General features: G+C 36.9%; 1 protein-coding gene across 1 annotated transcript in view; it reads right to left on the reverse strand.

The window, feature by feature from the left end:
• Positions 1-2,626: 2,626 nt before the first annotated feature.
• Positions 2,627-25,263, reverse strand: part of LOC122314410 — a 33,817-nt gene continuing 11,180 nt past the window's right edge. Inside the window, exons 2-19 of the mRNA XM_043129998.1 lie at positions 15,766-15,851; positions 15,155-15,547; positions 14,956-15,039; positions 14,537-14,839; positions 12,152-12,212; positions 8,683-8,827; positions 8,419-8,522; positions 7,933-8,181; positions 7,331-7,578; positions 6,967-7,185; positions 6,661-6,882; positions 6,508-6,561; positions 6,277-6,342; positions 6,031-6,171; positions 5,901-5,954; positions 4,655-4,714; positions 3,331-3,735; positions 2,627-3,256 (exon numbers count right to left, since the gene is read on the reverse strand). Of these exons, the coding sequence (XP_042985932.1) occupies positions 3,089-3,256; positions 3,331-3,735; positions 4,655-4,714; positions 5,901-5,954; positions 6,031-6,171; positions 6,277-6,342; positions 6,508-6,561; positions 6,661-6,882; positions 6,967-7,185; positions 7,331-7,578; positions 7,933-8,181; positions 8,419-8,522; positions 8,683-8,827; positions 12,152-12,212; positions 14,537-14,839; positions 14,956-15,039; positions 15,155-15,547; positions 15,766-15,851 (3,062 nt within the window). The 3' untranslated portion in view covers positions 2,627-3,088. The remainder of the gene's footprint in view (positions 3,257-3,330; positions 3,736-4,654; positions 4,715-5,900; positions 5,955-6,030; positions 6,172-6,276; positions 6,343-6,507; positions 6,562-6,660; positions 6,883-6,966; positions 7,186-7,330; positions 7,579-7,932; positions 8,182-8,418; positions 8,523-8,682; positions 8,828-12,151; positions 12,213-14,536; positions 14,840-14,955; positions 15,040-15,154; positions 15,548-15,765; positions 15,852-25,263) is intronic.

The following is a 25,263-nucleotide window of genomic DNA, read 5'->3' on the forward strand; positions in this document are numbered from 1 at the left end:
CTCATTTTGTCATATGCAAAAAGTAAAAGATTAGGTTTGAATTTTTTGAAAAGGAAAATGTGCTCATTTTGTCATATGTCAAAAGTAAAAGATTAGGTTTGATTTTTTTGAAAAAGTGAATGATGTTGTCTTTGACAATTGAAAAAGAACATTTTATTTGAATTTTTTGAAAAAGTGAATGATGTTGTCTTTGACATGTGAATCTTTTTAAATTTGAATATGAAGTCTCATATGCCTATAAATAGATCATTTGAGAGCTTCACATTTACAACACCAAGAGCATACAACATTCATTCAAAGCTTTCATTCTCTCTTCTCTAAGCATTGAGCATTAATCCTTGTTCATTTTGAGAGATATAGTTTGCGTTGTATTGTTCTTATTTCACTCATTGAGGAGTGTTTTCTGATAACCTACCCACTATCAGCTCTTGTATCAGAAAAAGGGTGTGTATAACCCTTGTGTGTGTAGAAAGTATTCTACACGGGAAATAGTTGAATCACCACGTGTAAGGTGATTGCAAGTGTAGAGGGTGTTCTACACGGATCCTTTGTAGCGGTGTTGTTCAAAGGTATAATAGGTTTCTATCTCCACCTGAAGGAGGTTGAATAGTGAATTTGGGAATCCTCAAGGGGTAGCTTGAGGCGAGGACGTAGGCAGTGGGTCCGAACCTCGTTAACATACTGAGTTTGCTTCTCTCTTACCCTTACTCTTTATATTTATTGTTATTTCATATTTTGTTTATTTTTTATATTATATATTTGATTTATAATTGTTATTTTTTTTAATACAACTCAATTCACCCATCCTCTTGTGTTAGTCATCTGGGCAACAATTTTTTTAAATAAAAAAATTAAAATGACTTTACTCTTTAGAATTGAAACACTTAAGAGCATTATCTTTGTAAAATTTAACTAATAAAATACTTAAAACACTTAATATATTATATTAATTATTAATTTAATTATAATATAATTATTATTAATATTAATATTTACTATTATTAATTTGATTAGAATATAATTATGATTAATATTTTAATTAGTAGAACTATAAAATGTGATAAAAATTAAAATTAAAAAATTATTAAATTAATAATATTTTATTATTATATAGAGAGAATAGATAATCCAATATGGATGTAGTCCAATGCTCATACTTTGTTGAAGTTTAGATTTTTTTATCTTGATTTTTTTTTTATCTTTCTTTAACCTTATATTTGCTTTTCTCAGAAAAATAAGCTACTAACTTTATCATTATTTTTTTATTTAAATCATTATGTCAAGTGCACCCGATATTCCCTAATATATATATATATATATATATTGAGAAATGCTACACATCATCCTACACCACACACTTTATATATTAAAATGTTATTTTTTATTTTATTTATTTTTTATTTTATTTTATTCTTATTAAACTAATTAAATTATTTTATTTATCATCCACACACTACATATTTATTATAGAAAAAATGAAAAAAAATTAAAATAAGTGTGGTGTGTGAAGTGTGAGGATGACAAATAGATTTTTCCATATATATTATTATAATAAGTGGCTATCTAACTATAAATAGTAACTTTTATTTATTTTTTGTTAACTTTTTTTGTTTTTCCATTAAGTCATATTTTATTAAAAAGCCATTAAGACTCTTGACCATTTGACATATAGCTCACTTGTAAAATTTAATGAAAGATTCTGTTTTATCAAAAGGCCCTTAATAACCATGTCGTGTACATGAATTAGTATCTCTTTTTCATATCCTTTTTGTTCTGACAGTGTACTTATTTTCTTTTCTTTTTATTTCAATTTTTTTAAATAAAAAAATTAAAATGACTTTACTCTTTACAACATAAATGTTTTAGATCATTCTAATTGTAAAATTCAACTTTAAGTAAATTTAACTAATAAAATACTTAAAACACTCAATATATAATATCAATTATTAATTTAATTAGAATTTACTTATTATTAATATTAATATTTAATATTATTAATTTTATTATAATATAATTATTATTAATATTTTAATTGTAGAACTATAAAATGTGATAAAATTAAAAATTAAAAAAATTATTAAATTAATAATATTTATTATTATATAGAGAGTAACTAAATAATCCAATATGATACAGACCAATTCTTATACTTTGCTAAAATTTAGATTTTTTTTTTTTTATCTTTATTTTTTACTTTTCTTTAACCTTATATTTTCTTTTCCCAAACAAATAAATTTTTTCATTTTTATTTTATTTAAATCATTATGTCACGTGCACCTCCAATATTAACACACCTGAGGTTGTAGCCTAGTATATAAATATATGCACACTACAAATATACAAATTCCTTGTACACTGACAAGAGACATGAATAGTAAAAATACAGCAACTTTAATTTGTTATAAAATATTTTTAAAAAATTACTGTTTATGTCTCCGTCACTTTAAAAATATTGTTCTTTTCAGTCTTTTTATAAATATAATAAGCCATTCTTCCTCCAGCTTTCAGTCTTTTTAGTTGTTTCTGTAACGATTACATGTAACAACCATTCTTCCTCCAGCTTTCTAAGCTACAATGTCAGCAAAACCTAAAAACCACTGCAAGCTAAAAACACAATAACGTCGCATTTCGAACCAAATGCTCTAATCTATATGAAGCAGAGCGGTATCCTTTTCAGGATTTGATATTTCAAGAATATATACACCAACTTTACAGAGCAGGCACAGGAGGTGATACTCTTAATTGCCTCGTATACAATACGAAGAAACAGGGCTTCCATCCCACCATTTCCACGAGATATGCATCAACATAAAGACATTCACGCCCTTCTGTTACATTTGAATGAAATGAACCCTCATCCACTGTACAGTTACTCTCACAATGAATATACAAACAATTTTGTCAAAATTTCCCTGCCCAAACCAGAGCGTGGCTCCTATTTATGAGTATGCTGGCAATAACCCCATCTTGGTGCTCATTTTTGCCAGTCTTCATTATCAGATGAATGTGTGCCTCTGGGCGGAAAATTTGCCCTCAATGGATGGCAGCCTTATCAGGCAAATCAAAACCCAAAAGAAGATGCCTCAATCTATCCATGTCGTTCCAATGGCTCCCCAGAGCAAGCATCCTGGTTTATCTGCTCCCCACTCGGAAGGATATCAGCAGGAACATACTGATATCCCTTAGGTAACCGCATATTCTTCATAGATGCTTGATCTGAAGTCATTACGAGCTCTTTCTCAAACGTCTCGGCATGCTGTGAATATATAGCCACGTTAGTCAAAATTCCAGCAGAAACATAAGTGAAACGTGTATCAAATTACATAATACCTTTCTAGATTTTGATCTCCATCCGCCATCATCAGAAAGATTAGTTGATGCCACAGAAGGCCTATGAGGAATCTGCTTCCCGGAAAATTGTGCCCTCTCTGTGAGCTTTCTTGTAAGAAAGGATTGGGATGTAGAGCTGTCATCATCTGTCTTTTGCTCAGTGTCCATGGACACAGGAACTTTAACCCGGTGCTTAACAGAAACTGAGCTGTCAACGGTTACGTCATCTGATCTTTGGATTGCATCACTGCATGATTTATAACCATCAGTGTGCCCTTTAAGGGACGTTGTAGCTGATTCAGAACTAACTTCAGGAAGGAAGAAGGGACTACGAACAAGCAGAGAACGAGAAACATGATCTCTTTTGCAAGCGAGCATGTCATGAGAGCACAAAACCAATTCCCGCTGCAAAGATCCACAAAAGGGAAGGAAAAAAATTCAAACAAATTCCAGACCATGCATAAGATAAAAATTAGTCACATATCAAAAGAGAACAATAAGGGATAGAGAGAAGAGACAGAAGTTGGTGTTTAATAAATGGCCATGTTAGAAAGAATTCTTCTACTCATCATCCCTTCGCCTCACACCACACATGATTTTTTTTTTCCCCTTACTAAATGTGTGGTGTATGGATGATGAATAAAAGAATTCCTTAAGTTTAGCAAGAATAGAAGAAAAAATAAATAAAAAATCAAGTGTGGTGTGTGGTGTAGGGATGATAAGTAGAAGGGCTCTGTTAGAAAATAATGAGAAGTATATGCACCAGGAAAATCACCTGACTAAAGAGAGAATTGACAGGTTTAAGACAATAAAAGAGTAATAGCAGCAAGTAACCATAAGCAATATGTGGCAAATTGCAACGCTGTGGAAGGTTCTAACTTCTTTATATTTAATGTAATTTATTTGGAAGGAACACAACTTTCAGGACTTTTGAAGATTGTGAGAGGACGATGCTAGAGCTAAGAAGTAAGAACCATAATACTAGGATCTCTACTCAGAAAATAGTTCTAACAACTCCAATTATTCTTTATTGGTTTTTGTTTTCCATCTCCCAAATTAGATTTCCGTATACATACAATGTACCTGGGTTGTGCCCATTTGTACTTTTATAAAATTGTCTTACACCTAAAAAAAGAATCACAGGTTTTATTCAATCGCATTCACTAAGGCCAAAAGGCTGTAAATATCTAGGCTAACTTAAGACCATATCACACAGAGCATAGGAATCTTATGTTATAGGGCACTCAAGACCAGAATCACATTTATATACGTTTGTACATATAATATTATTCAGAGACCATATGGTTAATCTACAATCACTTACCTTCTTCTTTTCACGTCTGATTATTCTCTCACATATAAGCCGTAACCTCTCTAGTTCAACCTGTACAAGGTCAAATATACAAGGATTCAATCATGGCATTCGAATTGCACAAACAAAGCAACACAAAAAAAGATATTAGTCATTTAAAAAACAGTAATAGAAAAAATAGAAAGTACTACCATGACTAGTGCATAATATAGGCCAGCAATTGCATAGTAGCAAACCAAGCTTATAAACGTAGATAAAGCTCTAAATCCATAATTTGACATAGGCATGGGACTACACCCCACAAGAAAATAAAAGGCAAGTAGGAAGCTGATTTATGACAGGTACCTATAATGAGGCAAGTTTCAATGGATTAAAAACAGAAGCTTCACATGCAGTGAGATCAATCCTACAGAACTTCAATAATCAACCTGGCAGAAATTACTTTTTGATAGGTCCCTGGAAGAATTTGCTTCCCAAGTAACCAGGTATTTCCTTTCAAGTTTCAACCAAGGAGCACAAAAAAGAACTTTAGCTTTCCTAGAAAATATGAATTGTTGCTACAGAAAATTTCATTCGACAAGTAATTATTAAGTTATTATTTTTCTTTTATAAGAAGATATTATTAACAGTAACATTCGGTATGGCCCAAGTTTACGGGTTTTATAAATAAGAAACACCTAATTTATAATTTAAAACCATGTTTTTAGATTTTAAAATTTATAATTTAAAACTGTGGCATCTCAAGTCGGTTGTGATTGGCTCTAATACCATTTGTAAAGCCCCAATGGAAGGCTCAGACCACATGGCATGTATTCCAAAAGGACTAGTCAATGATACAATTGGAACCTCATTGGAACCTTACAAAGAACAAGAACTTCTCCTTCCCAAACAATGTGGGATCCCATACACCACCTACACTTATCTTTATCATATGGGGTATCACAGTCTTCCAACCACAACAGCACAGGTTTTAGGAGTTGGAATAGGATCATATTCGCCCAGAATGTGAATAACAAAAATAAGCCCCCAGTTAAAGGGCCAACAGATAAATGTTGACAAACATGTATGAAATCAAATCAAGTACCTACCTTTCATTTAAAATAGCTTCAAGTTCAAGATAGTCATTTCAACCCCCTCTATCAGAAGAAGATATCAAGGTGAACAACACCCACTCGAATGGATCCTTAATCTAACCATAACACATAGACCAGAATATGGCCAGATAACAATGCAGCAACCAAAAGCAGAAAACCCTTACCCTAATTTGCTTGATTCTTTTGAACTCCTCAATTCCATGTTCGTGGGTCTCGACCTGCACAGATTGATTATTCAGGGCATGACAAAACATAAAGTCCAAAAATGCCCAAGTTAAGCAGAAAATGCTAGACCTTTGCCCTCTGCTCCAAGCTATGCTTTTCACAGTAAGCCTTGTGCTGCAACTTTCCACCAAAATTCTTTACATTCATGTAGAGGCCGGCACTTCTGGCACACGAAGGATGAAAGGTGATCTGACAGTGGCCATAGTGACACTGCAGACAAATTACAGTTTCACAATCATCGATGATCTTACTTGCAAAGAACCCCTTTTGGTCCAATACACAAGATAACAAAAAAAGGTCTATGATGGCCCTTACCTTTATGCAGACCCCATGTTTACGACGACAGATATGGCAAAGGTCGACCTCCTTCAAAATCGTCTCCTGCATTTGATCACATGAAATGGTGCTTATAACTAAACTTGCACAAATGTTAAAGACAAAGCAAAATTCCCAAAAGAATAGAAACATATTTAGAAACAAACAAGCAAATTATGAATCTAAATTATTAAGATTTTGATCACTTCACAACTTAGCATATACACGTACCATTCCTTCAACTGGATTCACTTGTCCCCTTCGGAATGTTGATTCAAAGACCCACTAAAATATGAAAATTAATTAAAATTAACTAAACTTTGGTGAAGAAAAGAGGGCAGAAAAACAGACACCAAAAATCTAGGCAAAAAGATGAAACTTTACCTCAGCACAAAAGGCATGGACCCATACACCATTTGAAGACTTTCTAAAAGCACCGGTAGTGCCACGACATAGGCCACATTCCACAACAAAAATGTGCTTCTCCCAGACATTGACAGTTGGAGCTCCAGAACTTCTAGATGATAACAAGTCTTCACATAATTCACAGTACCATGGACCCGTAGATTCTTTAACACTACGATAGCAACTTAAGTGAACTGCAACCTGTGAGAAAAATACATCCTTAAAGCCCAAGCAGAGGGAACATTGACTTTTTCAAGGAGTAATTTATGGCTACAGCTAGAAAACCTTGCAACTTGAACAGACTAAGATGGGGTTTAATAATGTCTCAGACCGACGGCAGACATCGCATGATCTAGGATGTTCCTTGGAAAGATCTGATGTCGAATTAACAAAATCAGAATGTCTTTCTAATGAAATCCTTGGTGCAGCCACTCTTGAAGGCGTCTCTTTCCGTGGCATTAACTGGGAGCTGATGCCGGCCCTCCCATTAGAGGTATTCAAATTCTGAAAATAAGAGCAAGTATGAATATTTTTCTGTCATAAAAGAAAGGAGAGGGAGGTGGGAAGGATATGCAAAGATTACTTATCAAAATAAAATATTTGTTTATCATATGGCTGAAAGAAATGTTGGAAAAAAAGAACTAATAACCTCCTGTTGAGCTGGGTCATCATAAGCATCTTTCCTAAATGATGAAATCCTTGAGGATGCAGCAGCAGCAGCAGTTGCAGCAGCCAACACAGCCTGAGCTTCCTTATGCTTTCTCTCTTTCCTACCCTGCTTTTTTGCCTCTCTAAGCTCACCAAGATACTGGTTAACAAGCACAGATTCCCAACTTTGCCACCGTGCCACATCAATCTCCTGTGGTAAACTCCTCGCAACATTACAAATTAAATTATCTGCAAAGAGACAATGCAGGTCATATATCAGAGTGGTAGATCATAATTAAATAATTCCCCCTATGCTGAATAACAAAAGGGATAAATTAAGGTACTGTTTGGCCACAAAGAATTCTCATTTCAAACATAAAATTCTCATCTCATCATTACAACTTTTCCAAATCCCTATACAAAATATAATAAACAATTCAACTTTTTTCTTACTTTTTCAAATCTCAAAATAATAATAATATTAAAATATAATATTTTAATATTTAATCTTAAAACTCAAAATTCTCATGTAAAAAATCTCAGCAGCCAAGCAGAACCTAGGTAAAAAAATGTTCCAAAAGATGAAGAGAACAAGGAAGAGACCGGTAAACTGCTTTCTCGCAACAGCATTGCCAAGTAACCTATGCTGAAAATAAATAATTTCTCCTTCCACTTCATCTTCTGGAGATAAGTCTAAAGCTCCCATTTTCCTAGCCTTAATCAACTGTTCTAAATTTAGTCCATAAGATTTGCAAATCGTGTCATTGCACTTTGAATGTTGACTTTGGTGATTACAGCAAACACTAGCATTGGAAGAAGCCTCCAACCGAGAGATTTCTCTCTCCCTTGAACCTGCCAAGAGAAGCATCTTTTAGAACTGACCAAAAACAGATTTAGATCCCCTAGAGTTCTGCCCGAACTCTAGGGCCTAGAATGGAAGAGAGAGAGATGCATAAAGTTGGTCCCACATCATTTATTGACCATTTACTGCTGCAGTCTATCTCTCTTCTACTCTAGACCCTAAAGTTCAGGCAATACCTATGGGGGACTAAATCCACCAAAAACCATGAATAAAAGAAAAGGCATTACCATCAAATTTGCTTATCGGGTTCAAAAGCATCCCCAATTCCATCTGCAACAATTTCTTGCGAATGTATGGGTGGATATAAAAACTTGACACTGATTCTGTTTTCCTACATTAATGGATTGAAAAGGAAATCACACGTCACTTGGAATCACAAAATTTTATCAACAGAGCAAAAATAGTAACGTGCCAGAAGTTTCAAACAATGACCATAAAATAAAAAACTTTTAAATTCGACAAATGAAAAGAGATCACTTTGCAAAGCTTACATGATATCAGAGGCTACTGAATTTGCAGTGGAGCAAACTGGATTTCCCTGGCCTCCATTCACCAAAGCATTCTGCTCAGGAATTGCAACTTGCTCCAAATGAACCCTCTCAGGAAGGCTGCAATTTGAGGGTCTAGCTAAATTGCCTGTCCAACAAATGCCATTTGTATCAAAGGATACAGCGAGAAATGCATTGTAAGATCCAGAAGCACCCAAGGTAGCAGCAACAAATATAATGGATAGACAAGGAAAAACTGCTAAAAAAATTTTGGTAAGTAATAAACTTTATTGATCGAATAAACTTTAAAAACTGCTAAAAATTTGAATTGAGGAAAAAGAAGAATCTTATATGAAAGCAGCCAGAAGGGGCTCAGAATCAAAGCATCGACTTAGGCCTAGTTTGTTTTCACAAAACTTTCATCTCATCTCATCTCATCTCATCTTAATCATTACAACTTTTTCAAATCCCCATACAAAATAAAATCCCACTACAACTTTTTCAAATCCCAATACAACTTTTTCAAATTCCAATACAAAAATAATATATTATAATAATATTTTATTTAACTTATCTCATCTCATCTCATCTCATCTCATCTTTGAAAACAAACTAGGCCTTAGTCTTGTGAAGCTCAAAGCCCCATAATGTCCAGCCAGTTTTTTCAAACGAAAACTCAATTGACAACAGCAGAGCACTGATGTAATTTGCACTTCACATTTTCCAACCAAACCACTCTTTGCAGAACACCAGATTCTCCACCAAATCATACCAGACTAACATGCAGCACCAGTCTAGTACTACAAACTGAGATTTTCTAGCATCAAGACCTTTCATGACCCTATAGTTGTCTCTATGCTCTTCAAAATAATTATCTTAAACATTTGTCATTCTCGCCATCACGGGAATCTGTAATCGTCGCTATCTTCCTCCCCATCGTATCATAACTATCTCATCTTAATATGCATAAGGTTGTTCAAATTCCATCATAGTGCAAACTGACAATGATGCTGACAAATGTATTATATGCTATGTAAACAACCATCAAGCAGTGATCACTTGATATTCCCCTCTATGTTGGCAATTTGCAATGGATAACAACAATCATGATTTTAGCATCCATCAATACAATGAAAGACCCAATGCTAGATATTGCAGTAGCTGTGACACCATGTCAATATGAGCAAATAAGAACTACATTTCAATCCCACTGTCAACTCAGACGTTAAATACGCCTTATAGCAAACCACCTACAAAAGCTCATAGCACTTTCTACAACGCTGATAGGCCCTAGTGGTGCAGGTCTACCTTGTGAACTGAGCCATCGGATTTTATGGAGGCCTGCTGCGAAGAGAGGATGAAAACAAAGCAGCTGTGCGATTCTGAATATATTTAAATTTCCTTTGGACCTCAATCTCCAATTAGCTTCCCCACAATGAAAAAGAGGTGCACTCCAAAGCCGAAAAATTATTTCATACCATTAAACACCTTCCCAAGAAATAATTTTGACCAAAATGATAAAAATGTGAAAAGGAAATAGCAAAAACTCTGAACCATTACTTATCAGCAATAAATATTTCAGCCACTATTGCTAAGAAACTTGGGGAATCCATTGGCCACCTTCTACTTCATTGCACAGTTTGGGAACACATTTTTCAGTCTTATGGGGATAGATCAGGACATGCCTTGCCAAGTGGTGGATCTCTTCGAGTGTAGGAAAGGGTAGTTTCCAAGTCATTAGCATACATTATTCTAGAAAATGATTCCATCTTCTTAATTATAGTGTATTTGAAGAGAAATGAATGAGCGCAGCTTTTAAGACTGAGAAGTTAGTGTCGGACCTTAAGTCTACCTTTTCAAACACCCTAACCATTGGATAGTTGCACATAGATTTTTTCTTTTTCTGGTTTCCAGGACATTCTTGGATCTTTTCTTGTTTTCTATTTTTTTTTTTATAAGTAAAAGATTTTATTGATCCACGTAAAAAGGTAAAGCCCGAGTACGCAGGAGGTATACAAAAGGGATCCTAGTTACAAACTAAGTGCTACGAATAGTAGCATAAAAGTCATGAAGACTTGTTCCGTTCAATACAATAGAGGACGCCCAAAGTAATAGGGTATGAAAGAAGAAAGCCCTGAGACCGTCGAGGGAGCGTTCCTTGTTCTCAAAACAGCGTCTATTCCTTTCGATCCATGTGCACCACATTAAGCATAAAGGTACCATCTTCCAGACAGTAGCTATCTAACGATTGCCCCTCATTCCTTGCCAACAAGACAATAAATCAATCACCCTCCTAGGCATAGCCCATGCAATACCAAGCCTGGATAGGATTTCATCCCACAAGGTCTTAACTACTTCGCAGTGAAGAAGGAGGTGGTCCACAGATTCACTGTCATGTTTGCACATGAAGCACCAATCCAATAAGTAGAGTCCACGTTTTCTTAACTTGTCTATAGTCAAAATTTTACCATGAGAAGCCACCCATCCGAAGAAAGCTACCTTAAGGGGAACATTGCACCTCCAGATGTTCTTCCACGGGAAGACATTGCAGGGGTGATTTGTCAAGGCCTTGTAATAAGAACGGACTGAGAATTTCTTATTTCCTGTGCATATCCAAAGTAAGCAATCCTCCCCTCCAGCCCTTAGCTTCATTTCATACAAAGCGCTATAGAAATCAGTGATGACTCCCACCTCCCAATCCTGGGCAGCTCTAGAGAATCTCACAGGCCACTGGATAGAGTCAACAGCACTACACATATTATCGGCTACCGAGGAACCCTGATCAAAAGCGATCCTGAAAAGATAGGGGAAAGCATTTTTCAGGGCGACATCCCCACACCAAATGTCATGCCAAAAGCGGATGCGTGTGCCTCTTCTCACCGCAAATTTGCAGTTACCGAGAAAGTTATTCCATCCATTCTGAATAAATTTCCAGACTCCCACGCCGTATGTCCCTCTTGCTTCTTTAGTGCACCATCCCCCCCAAATGCTCCCATATTTGGCATCTAAGGTATGCCTCCAAAGAGCATCTCCCTCAAGATGATACCGCCATAACCATTTCCCCAGGAGTGCCTTGTTGAAGGTTCGCAAATTTCTTAGGCCCAAACCACCACAAGACAACGGAGTGCATACTTTATCCCATTTGATCAAGTGACATTTCTTTTCATCCTCTAACCCACCCCATAAAAAATCGCGGAAAGTCTTTTCTTGTTTTCTATTTAAATATATCATGTGTACTCCATGCGTACTCGGATAACACCCTTGGCTTTATTCCCTTTGCTTTTTAATAACATTTTATCTTAATTATCAAAAAATGTATAAACCTTTGAAAATTTAACTTTTTAGAGTTCCAATAAATATCTAATTAGACTGAATTCACAGAAACAACAGCCACAATCAAACAAAATCGAGAAGAAAAATTAAAAAGCTAATGCCACACAAATAAGTAACCAAGAACATGAACACCGCAAACCTTCAGACTTAGGTGAATGCTTCAGCAAGGAATCGTCAATCCCATCAGGCTCATCAGAGTTCTGCACAAACAAAAAAGATAAAACTGTAAGAAAAGTTTTATGAGCTAATTGTATAAGCTCTAGGAAATCGAACTGTGTAAATAGAACACCAGAAAACTTCAGTAACTAGTTAAAGATTTGACAAAGCATAGACAGAGATCACATAACTTCAACATTGGACAGCCTTTTTTTATCAAGAATAAAAAATATTTATAATAAGAATAGGCAAATGCCCCAAGTACACAGGACATATACCAGCCTATTTATGCCACTATCAGAAGGGTAACTGCATGCCATTGTTCTCACTGCTCACATTCCTAATTTAAGCTAATTTCTAAGAAAACAATAATGATATAACAGAGAATCATGTACCAGTGACAGCATGCTTTTAAGATGCAAAACTTACTTCTTACGTATCAAAAAAAAAAAAAAGATGCAAAACTGAGAGGTATAACCATCTCCCACAACAGAAATGGGGGAAGGAGGGACATTGCGAGAACAGGCCTCCAAGGTAAAACAATTAGCTAGGTGGTCCACACCAGCATACATGCATAGCTGAAACTGAAATGTTAATTTCAAAGGTTTTCTTTTACTTTGGGAAGGGGGGATGGCTAAAAACACAAGCTCCCACAAGAATATTTGACATCAATGTTACAGAAGCAAAATCACAACCCCTAGGATAGCAAGGAAGAATCAAGAATGAGCTTTTAAGAAGTGCATAACGACTGTAAGTGTTGATGTAATGGCTTTTATTGTAGCTCCACACTTAGGAGTTCTAGATGTAATTTTAGCAAATTATACCCTCCATTTCCTCATAAATCATTCTACAGATCTCTTCAGCAGCCCCAAACTTGAAATTTTTTTCCCTTTGTTTGCCCCTCTAAACCCCACCCTTTCTCTTAAACTTTGAAACCCCAAAATTCCATACAAGTACCCACCTTTATTTTCCATTTCAAAACCTTAACCCTAGCTCTCCCTAAACACTAGAATAAGTTGTTCCCATTTGCTTTCAAGAACAAAACCCATTATCTATATTCTCCAACCCAAATCAATCTAGCAAGCTTTTATACCAAAACACACTTTTTTTCACAAAATCTTGGTCCCCCAAATCTACAAGGACACCATCCAAAAGCACCTTTCTTATTAGTGATCTACATCGGATTTGTAATCAGCGTGTTTTGCCCTACACCAATCGGATGCTGTGATCTTAGGAGTACAAATGGATCTCACTATGACCAACCAATTTCTTAAATTGAAAGAATTCGAACAAAAAAACCTTTTCCTATCCGCCCTCCAAAACCACCACTACACCCTGACCTCTTTCGCAGTCAAAGTGCCTATGGTACCAGTTCATATTTAGTTACTTGAGGCTCATGTAGAGCATAGATAAACTTCAATTCCTTGGCCACTTAGAAACTATGGTGCTGCAACATCAGATGATACCTTTAATCCTAGCGAATTCACCAAATTAAGTCATGTGCACATGCAAATGAAAGGACCTAAATCTAAACAACACCATCACTTTCAGAATTTAAAGCGGATAGGAGATCAAATCGTGCTCAATTCCTTTTTTTTAAAAGAGTTTGAATGGTGTTCGATTTCCACTTGAACTATTTAGCGTGGAGGAATTCTAGAGGATGGGAAGGAAGATTTTATGGGAAGGTACCTGACGATAAAGAGCTTGAAGAAACCAACTTTCCAGAAGCAAAACAAATTCTATACCTACAATATCCATAACAAAACGACATCAAAACTAAAAATGTGGTAATTGAATAAGGATTTTATCAGGATGAAAAGAATGGTGGGGATTTTCAGTTGAAATAACAGAAAAAGGAGGGCACCCCAAACAGTAGTGTACCATAAAACAAAACAAAAAAAACTGAGAGGAGATCACAACCCAATAGAAAACTAGTATTAATATTTATTCCTCATTTCTCCCCCAACAATTCCCATTTAAAGCTTATAAATGCACTTCTTACAGAAGAACAACACAACAGTGATAGAACATGAGAACCTTACAAACAAAGGAAGGAAAAATGCGTAGGCAAATTAGAAGACATCTAGGTAATAACTACATAAAGAAAAAAAAAGTTCAAGCAGTATTGAACACAGGTAACCAAAACTGGTCGTACAAACATTGGGATTGAAGTTAAAGGTATTAGCAAGCCTACAATTCTGAGCAGGAACACATGTCAAGCTTCTACCAAAGGACAAAACCAGCATGCATAGTTATATGCGTAAGCCAAAACCAATAATTTAGTTTTCTCGTCCAATAAACAAAACACAACTCCTGAAACCAATCCATCTCCAAACTTACAAAACTCCAAATAGTATAAACTTATTACCTTTCCATTAGCATTGTGAACTGATGATTTACTTGAGTAATCTGTTTCTCCACTGTCACTCAAAATCCTAACGTCACTTTTGGTTCTTCTACGTGGGGGTACTGACTTAACAGCAACAGGACTGGGAATATCAGACTTTGATACTGCTATAGCATCTGATCCATCAGTTGTCCCAACTTCATTCTCACATGAAATTACTGAACTTCTTGTCACTTTTCTATTTTTCTGTAAGGTACTTATATAAGCATGCTTTCTAAGCCATTTGAGTATTTTGCATCGCAAGTCAGGGGCCATGCCATCATCCTACGGGAAGAAAGTGAAAACATTACATAAAAGAAAGATAAAAAACAAGAATAATAGGCTAAAAAATCTTTCAGAAACTAATCACCAACGAAAAAGTTAATCAGTTAGCATATTACAGCCAGTGTTGCTGTTAATGAATCAGGCGAAATGCCAATCTCCAATGCCACATCTTGCAAGTTGACTTTCCCTCGATCAATCAACTGCAAAATTAAAAAATACATTACAACTTACCATGAGTCCAAGCTAAATTAAATAGTTGAGATTATATATTTGCACCCCCCCCCCCCCCCCCAAAAAAAAAATCCACACAAGCACCTTATTCAAAATCAGTGCAACATTAAGGGAGTCAGATGTGTTAACATCCTCATTTCTCCTCTCCAGTGACCCCACATTAATGAGTTCCTGTGCATCACCACATTCCGACAAAATTCTGGCATTTAATCTGTAATTGGAACAACCCATCTCTTGTAATTCACTATCGGTCGACTTATCAGAAATAGTATCAGAAGTTCCCATATGGACAACATGGTCATCTCCATTTTTGCAGTCAATCTTTAACTGGTGTGACTTGTTCTTAGAGACTTCCACCGGAAGATGGTTAGCAACATTGGAGTCACTACCAACAGCCACAGAGGGATCACCTGCATGTGAACTATTGCTACTATCTTCTACATCTGAGTGCTTCAAGCAAAAAGCCCGTAACTCAACCTGCAGAAGTATCCACAGTATATAGGTATTTATAGTCAGAAAGCCTCCCCATATCCTAAGGCCAGCTTTTAAAGAGTTTTTTTTTTTTTTTAAAGAAAAGAGGAGAGAGAAAGAGAGAAGAAATAAAATTAACCCAAAATAAATTTTGTAGTAGGGGTATATTAGCAACAACGATAAGATGAAATTTATAATCTGGGATGCAAATTGATATGCCTTACATGATCACATCCATATTTTCCCCAGACTTCCATTCTCAAGCTCCCCTCCCTCGCACATATAGGATGAAAGGAAGTTCTGCAAGTTCCTGAACATTTAACAAAAAAAAGCCAACAAACTATTACCAGAGGAAGGATGATAATAAAAACTGTTAAAACATTACAGCACCAACAATTCAAGACAACTGATTTTCCAGCACTAAGGCGACAAGCTTAGAAGTAACATAAGAGATGAAATAATAACAACTAGTATAAATTTTTAAAAACAAATGCTTGCTTCACTTAAAACAATACTCTTAAGTAAATTTTAGGAATTTCTACAGTATTTCATTTGCCGTTGTATTAAAAAAAAAAAAAAAAAAACAATACAACAAATATTTACAGGGTTCAAGAACCAAATGCTAAGTTTTTTGCTCTAATGAACATCTGATGCTTGGTCCTTTAGCATACAATAAGATCTTTCACTTGCAATGTATTAAACATGCCACTGCTGTGAAAATATTTTTGCAAGTAATTGCTGTGAATGTTCAGTATACTCAATTGTGGTTTTATGTGTGTATAGGCTATTAGGTTTTCACCAAGACAGTATAGCTGTGTTTATGTACTTGGAAAAGAAAAAGAAAGCTAAGTATTGTTCAATGTTGTTGTTAAATAGATCAGAACTCTATGGATGCAGGGGCTTTAATTGATCTTAAGGCCATTATCGTCTGTGGGGATTTAGGACTTACTCAACTGCTCCTGATGAACTATGGAGTTTGTGACAAGATATACTTTCGCAAGTCTTCTGTTTGTTTGTAAGTTCTTGAAGGATTAATTCTTTTAACTCTTTCAATGGTGGTGGTTTTTTGAATTGTTGTCTTATTCTAACACCCTGACTTGCGTATAGTATAGCAAGGTGGTGAATAGGATCTCACATTGCTTGGGAAGAAGTGAAAGCCCTTTTATAAGCATGATTCCAAGGGGCTCCAATTGAGCAACTGGTTGAAACTTGATATCTTTTTTATAAGTAGGATAAGATTTTATTGAAACAAGCAAAGAGGCATTGCCCAAGTGCACAGGCAGTGGTTGAAACTCAATGTCTTTCAAATCTGGAAAAATCAAGAAGCAGCACAACCACAGATGCTCGGGAAAGAATTTCACCTCAGCCCAAGCATTCAACCACCATGCAGGCTCAAGACATATCCCTGCTACAGACACGTACAAGCCAAAAACATAAATCTAGGTCACCATATGCATAAATTTTACAGAACTAATGGATTCCAATCTTAAGATCTAATCTCTGGATGTTGGTAACACTTAGGTTCTGCTTGGTAAGTGGGATGAAAATTTTGAGTTTAAGATAAAATATTAAAATATTATATTTTAATCTTATTATTGTTTTGAGATTTGAAAAAGTTAAGAAAAAGTTGAATTACTTATTATATTTTGTATGGGGATTTGGAAAAGTTGTAATGATGAGATGAGAATTTTGAGTTTGAGATAAAAAAAATTTTGTTACCAAACCGAACCTTAATATCAAGGGCTGCTTCCTTCTTTAGAAGATTCCAATGCATATAGTCTTCTAGTTACATGTAAAACCTAAATGCTATAATGTGCAAGAGCAGCAATTAGAGCAAACCACTTGCCCCATGTTAAAAGGATTAAACTCTAGGTTCTATTTTATTCATATGCCCATTTTCAAACTCTTATCTTTGAATCTGATTCTAATATAGAAGTAGGCACCTCTGTGCTTTTCAATGAGATTAAATGCATCTTGTTATCTTTGTATGTGCAAGCATATTTTGGACTGTATAACACTGTTAGATCTTAAGATTGGAACCCACTTTGAACCCCTAGAGATTGGCTCAAGTGGTAAAGGTCTTAGTCTTGGAAGTATACTCCCTCCATGTCTAAGGTTTGAATCCTCTTGGGTGCAAACAATTTCTAAGGGCCATCAGACTAAGGGAACTTCCACTTTAATTACTCAAGGTGCACTTGCGAGAAACCCCTTGCCAAGAGCCTATGTACCCTTGAGATTAGTCAGGACTTTGTTCTTGGACACCCGGTGCTAATAAAAAAACATGGGGCAAAATCATAAATATTTTTTTTAAGTATAAATATATATTGTTGCACGCTACGGTTCCCATCTAATACAGCAAGCACTAGAGACTTGTAAGAAATCAGCACACACAAATAATTGATCAATTTAAAAAAGAAAAAATAGAAGACAAACATTCCATTTATAAAATGGCTCGCATATCCACCTATATTAAAAAAAAAAAAAAAAAGGCTCACACATCCTCCATGAAAACTTGCAACTATTTCACTTAGAATAGCAAACCTACGAGAGTGAATTATAATATAGAAGATAAATTGCACCCAAAAAAAAAGGGTTCTGAGCATGAATACGCGATGAGCTTGTAGAATCCTCCAACAAGACTAATAGGTCGCAAGTCCTTGATTTCCATAGCCCCTGCTTTCTTGGGGATGAGGGCTATAAAGTGGCATTGAAGCTTTTTTCGAACTTTAATAACCTCCAAGCATGACTAATAAAAGGCCAAAGAAAATCCATTTGGACCTGAAACCTTTTTTGCCATTCCACTTCAATCAAACCCTCATTCCAACCATTCGGTCTCCAAGCCTATAAAGTCAAAAGTAAGACCACCCCCATTGGGCATCCATATCCGTTGTTCAAAGTAAAGGTGACTAACAAAACCTTCAATATGCTATTTGATCTAAGTAAGGTCGATAAGGATCAAACCATTGGCATCAAAGGTATCAATGGTGTAATTTCTCTTATTCAAGTTAACCACTCAATGGAACAATCTGGTATTTTATCTCCATCGTGCAACCACAAAGACCTTGATTTCAATCTCCTACTGACCTCTTCCATCAGGGTGACCCTCTCCGTTTCATCTATGATCTCACTCTGTCTTAACTCTTCTGCTACTAATTTCATCAATACAATTGTCAGAGGCATGTGCACCACTGGAATTAGTAAGGAAGTTGTTTTCAAACGCTACGGTAGATACTTGGTGTTGACAGAATATGGTGGATGAAGAAGAAGTGGTTTTATTCTCATTCCAGAAGGAACACAAGGGAGGGGATATAAGACCTTTGTTGACGCTCTTAGTAAAGTGTCAACCTCTGTTTTCAGTAGCGGAAACAAGGTGTTCTATTTGCATGTTGGTAGGGGGTACGCTCAAGCCACCCCTCGATCAATGGGACATTTATCTCATACACATAGAGCCAAGAGTGGTATATCCGAATGGAGAGAATGTTCCAGTGGTAACAAGTCAGGGTTGTTTCCAAGAGACCAACATGAGCTGCAAAAATTCAAATGGGGGCCCATCAGAAGGTCATTGGGGCTACAGTAGGCAGCTCGCCAGTAGGTGGGGTGCCTAATAGTCTATCGAACATGAAGGATTGGCTTTTGGCATTAAAAGAGATGATGCAAGGGTTGATCAGACAAGTATATGAGGGGTTGGGCTCAAGTATGAGAGCTTGGAGTGGAGCAAAGAGATGGCAACATTTAGTGGGTTTCGGATGGTTTGCCCTAATAGTAAATTAAGAGATGGCATCACAGTAGGGTAAAGAAAATATTGGGTTGGACCAACGTACAGCCCAACCAACTCAAGCTTTTTTTTTTTTTTTTAAGTAAGAAGAAATTTTATTGATATAAAGATAGGCATAGCTCATGTACACCAGAAGTATACATGTGAATACACCAATTTAAGAACTAGAAACTGTTACAAGGAAATCATGGAAGTTTAGACCATTTAAATCTAATGCAATAGCCCACATAAATAAAGTCTTCAGAAAAAACTCCTAAACTCTTCCGCGGAACGTTCATAATCCTCAAAATTTCTATCGTTTCTTAAGCTCCAAATACACCAAAGAATACAAATGGGAGTCATCTTCCAAATAGCTACAATTTGTGGTGTCCATATGATCCCTCTCCAGCTTGCTATTAGTTCAACCACCATTCTCGGCATTACCCATGCTAATCCCATTCTGCTGAAGAAATAATTCCATCTGTCCCAAGCAAACTCACTATGTAAGAGAAAATGGTCCACCGTTTCACCAATAACTCAAGCTTGGTAAGCCAAAAACCCAAATCCTAATGAAATGGGTTCAGGCTCAAGTTCTCCTCACCACACATCCATATTTACCATTCCTCTTCCTAGGGTGCCACATATTTGTTCGTCGGTGGTAGTCGGTCTCCCCATTGGCCCCCTTCGATGATAGTACCACCGGCATGCGAGAATGAGGGCGTTTTATGAAACGGGTTCAGCTCCAAGTTCTCTCCTCACGACAACAAATGCTCTGCTCCCCACCAAGATGTCATAGACTTGTTGGCCAGTTGTCAATGTTTTCTCTACCTCTGCCTCTCCAATGGTAGTATCGCCAACAAGCGAGAATGTGGGTATCTACGAAACTAGTTCAGACTCGGTTTATATCCTTTCCACATCAATGGCTACATTGCCCCCCTTTAGGGTTCATAGATAGGGGTGCTACCCACCTTATACAGGTGCGTAGCAACCCTCTCTGCACCCAGCCTGGGTGGGGAGCACTTTTTGGCAACTACACCCCAGCTCCGCATCAACCCCGTCCAGCCCACATCCGTCAAACAGATGGGCAAATTTGGTAAGTATCTTGTCTTCCATAAAAGAGATCAGTGGTCAAACTTAACAATAGCTAGGGACCCAAAAATTTAAGATACCATTACTGTACTTTTGCCTCATGAGTAGAAAAGAAATCTAGCAATTTATTAAGGCTGGATTTGGAACCATTAGTAAAAAGAAGCACGTGATCAATCTTTCCTTCAAAAAATAGTTTTAATTAATTAACCATGGCTAGCTGGCAGCTCTTCAATTAGTGGAATCACTTCTAAAGTTAGCTTGCTCAATCTATAATAGCACTCAAATCTAATGAAAATAAGGGGGCATATGGAATGGGATCATGGAAAAATATTCGAAAAGGTTGGGTGTCGTCCTCTAGACACACTAGACTGAGGATGGGGGATGATAACAGAACTAGTTTTTGGAATGATGTTTGGATTGGAGATACGGTTCTTAAAGATGCTTATCCTGCTATTTTCATAACAGTACGAGAACAGGATGCTTTGCTGTAAAATATATATACAAACATATATATATTGACGGGGATAAAAACTTGTTTCAACGTAAAATAAGGATAAGAACAATCAAAAAATAGATTCAAATGAAAATGTTATCTAGAAGAACTTTTGATTTTCCAATGTTTGGTTGGCACCTTGAACATGGTGCAGAAAAGAATTTTTAGTGTTTGGTTGCATTGAAAATCATGACTGATATTTTTTGATTTTCATATAGTATAATTTTGATTCATTGTATTAATATACTTTAGAAATATAAAAAATATAAAAAAAATTAAGATTATTCACACAAAAAAAAAAAAATTGCTATAATTAATAACCCCATAAAGTATTAGTTTTTACAGATAAAATAATCCATTAATTTTTTCATCTATCATTGTTAACGTAAAATACGTACCCAATCATAAACCACCACATGTTAATTTATTTTTTTTATATAATGTAATTAAATATTTCTTGAGAAGTAAGAAATATTTTTTTCATAAGTAAGAAATTAATTATAAAAACTACGTAATTAGGCATAGCCCAAGTACACAAGAAGTATACAAGAGAAAACACCTAATTACAAACTAAAGCTGAAAAGCAGCATGAAAGTCATTGGAACTAAATCCATCCATTACAATAACCGAAGCCCAAAACAACAAAGTATGAAAAAAAAAAAAAAAAAAAAAAAAGCCCTAATCCCATCCACCAAGCATATTCTCTATTGTCGAAACAGCGATCATTCCTCTCATTCCAAATACACCACATACGACAGTCTGAATCATCTTCAAAACAGCTGCTATTTGACAATTTCCTTGAATCCCTCTCCAAGCCGCCAAAAGGTTCCCCCACACTCTTAGGCATCACCCAAGAAATGCCAAGCTTGACAAAGACCTCATCCCACAAGGCCCTCAACACATCACAATGGAGAAGAAGGTGATCCGCTAATTCTTCACACCTTTTTTTTTTTTATAAGATGAAAATTTATTGATATGAATGAAGTAGGCGAAGCCCATGTACACAGGAAGTAAACAAAAGAACACCTAATACATTCTAGGAGCCAGAAAGTAAGAACAGAAAATCATGAACACTAATTCCGTTAAGCACAATGGCTGAAAACTAGAGCAATAAAGTGTGTGCAAAAAAGCACTGAACTCCTTCCATTGTACGCTCCCTATCTTCAAAACACTGAGCATTCCTTTCCATCCAAATACACCACATGATGCACAAAGGAATCATCCTCCAAATTGCCGCCACTTGGGGACAGCCTTGAATCTCCTTCCAACAAGCTATTAAATCCACCACCCTCAACGGCATAACCCAAGCCACACCAATTCTTCTAAAGATCTCATCCCACAACACTCTTGTCACCCCACAATGCAATGATAAGTGATTCACTTATTCTCATTCTTCTTGGACAAATAACACCAATCCATAACAATGACACCCCACTTCCTCAAATTGTCTGTTGTCAAAATATCCCCAAAAGAGGCGGTCCAACGGAAAAAGCTATTTTGGGGAGGCACACGAAACCTCCAAATACTCTTCAATGGGAAAGGAACATTGCCATGTGATGCCAACATCTTGCAATACAATCTCACTATAAATCGCTTGCTCCCAGTTGAGCTTCCACTGCATCTTATCCCCCTGTGCTGTTAGACCTCCCGTGGAATATGTCAAACACACCACCACCTTACACCCTTTCTGGCCGTCAAGTGCCACCTCACTTCCAGCGCAAACAAGGTTGACAGGCCTCGGCGTCTTCGCTAAGTGCTGTCTGGAGCCGGTCCTTCCGCCGGCAACCTGGACTTTTGCAATGGAGGGCATTGTGAAGATGGGAAACACTGAGCTGGAATGTAAGGGGGTTGAATGAGGTTAACAAACGCCTCCAGGTACGATCTTTGTTGAGACAATGGAAGCTGGACATCATTTGCTTGCGGGAAACAAAATTGAAGATTATTACAAGAAGAGTCATAAGGAGTTTATGGAGCTGCCAATTTGCAGGATGGTCCTATTTACCTTCGAAAGGGGCCTCGGGGGAAGTATTAGTTATGTGGGATAAAAGGGTGGTGGAGAATATTGATGAGTTTGTGGGAGAATATTCGGTGGGGTGCTTGTTCAAAAACTTTGAAGATGGGTTTGTGTGGGCTTTCACCGGCGTTTATGGTCCTAATTTGGATTGTGAGCGGCGGTTGCTTTGGGATGAACTTGCAAGCATGGCTTCATGGTGGGAGGTTCCATGGTGTATTGGAGGAGATTTTAATGTGACTAGATTTCCTAGCGAAAGATCGGGGGAGGGTCGACAAACTCTTGCTATGAGGGAATTTTCAGAAATTATTTATGAGCTGGAATTAATGGATGTACCACTAATGGGGGGTGATTATACTTGGTCCTCAAACCAAGCCTGGTCAAGACTAGATAGATTCTTAATATCTCCTTCTTGGGAGGAACATTATCCAGATCTCTCTCAGAAAAGGCTCTCTAGGATTTGTTCAGACCACTTTCCCATTGTGCTGGATTGTGGAGGGATCCCAGGGGGTAGAAGGCCTTTTAAATTTGAGAATATATGGTTAAAACATGAGGGGTTTGTGGAGCTGGTGGGACAATGGTGGAGCTCATATCATTTACAAGGCAACCCGAGTAATGCATTGGCTGGAAAATTGAAGGTTTTGAAAAAGGATTTGAAGTTATGGAATGAGCAAATATTTGGTGATGTTACGCTACGAAAAAAAAATCTGTTTCAAGAGTTACAAAGCTTGGAGGGAGGTGGAGATGAGAGCAATCGCAAAGGGCAAGTTGTTGCTGATTTAGAAAGAGTGATTCTTATGGAGGAAATTTCGTGGCGACAAAAGTCAAGGGCATTGTGGCTTAGGGAGGGAGATAGGTGCACGAAGTTTTTTCACCGCATTGCAAACTCTCACAGGAGGTTCAATACCATTGAGTCCCTAAACGTGGATGGCAATGCACTTACAGATCAAGCTGAAATTAGGAATCAAGTGGCTGGACACTTTAAACACTTGTTATCAGAACCTCATGATTGGAGACCTACTTTAGATGGATTAGCTTTTGAGCACATAGACCAAAGTAGTATGGTTTGGTTGGAGAGACCATTTGAAGAGGAAGAGGTACACATAGTAATCAAGAAAATGAATAGAGACAAAGCACGGGGCCCGGATGGCTTTACTATGGCTTTCTTTCAGAAGTGCTGGGCGATGGTGAGAGACGACGTAATGCAGGTTTTCCAGGAATTTTTCATATATGGCAAATTCGAGAAGAGTTTGAATGTTACTTTCATCGCACTGGTCCCAAAAAAAAGGGTGCTATAGAGGTGCAAGATTTCAGACCTATTAGTCTGGTGGGGAGCATTTATAAGATAATCTCTAAAGTCCTGACTAATAGAATGTGCACAATTATGGATAAAATTGTTTCTAAGACTCAAAATGCTTTTGTGAGAGGGCGCCAAATACTGGATTCGGTTCTAATAGCAAATGAGTGTTTGGACTACAGGATCAAATCGGGAGAGCCAAGTATTTTATGTAAATTAGACATGGAAAAGGCCTATGATCATGTCAATTGGGACTTCTTGTTATACATGTTGAGTCGATGTGGTTTTGGGACAAGATGGAGAAAGTGGATGAGACATTGTGTGTCAACGGCTCGTTTCTCAGTATTAGTAAATGGAGATTCGGTGGGTTTCTTTAATAGCTCGCAGGGACTACGACAAGGTGATCCATTATCACCCCTTTTATTTGTCATCGTAATGGAGGCCCAAGTCGAATGCTGTCAGCTGCGGTGGAGGGGGATTCTTGGCTGGTTCTGTAATGGGAAACATTAACATCTCACATCTATCATTCGCGGACAACACATTGCTGTTTTGTGAGGCAAATGCAGGACATGTACAAGCTTTGAAGGCCATTTTATTGTGTTTTGAAGCGGTATCGGGGTTAAAAATTAATCTTGCAAAGACGGAGATGGTTGCGGTTGGTGAGGTGAGGAACATTAGAGGGTTGGCCAACATTTTGGGATGCAGAGTCTCTTCTTTGCCATTGAATTATCTTGGCCTCCCCTTGGGGGCTACATTCAAAGCCAAGGTAATTTGGGAGAAGGTGTTGGAGAAATTAGAGATTAAATTGGCCGGGTGGAAAAAGTTGTATTTAACTAAAGGGGGGCGGACCACTCTTATCAAGAGCACACTATCCAACCTTCCTACATACTACTTGTCTCTATTTCCTCTCCCCGCCAGCATAGCAACAAAAATGGAGAAACTTCAACGTGATTTTTTGTGAAGTGGCTTAGGTGAGGAGCTCAAATTCCATCTAGTAGGGTGGAATAAGCTGTGTACTCCATTGAGAGATGGGGGCTTGGGGATCCGGAATGTGAGGGCCTTTAATGAGGCATTATTA

The sequence above is a fragment of the Carya illinoinensis genome, chromosome 6 (assembly GCF_018687715.1).
Source record: "Carya illinoinensis cultivar Pawnee chromosome 6, C.illinoinensisPawnee_v1, whole genome shotgun sequence".
Lineage (NCBI taxonomy): Eukaryota > Viridiplantae > Streptophyta > Magnoliopsida > Fagales > Juglandaceae > Carya > Carya illinoinensis.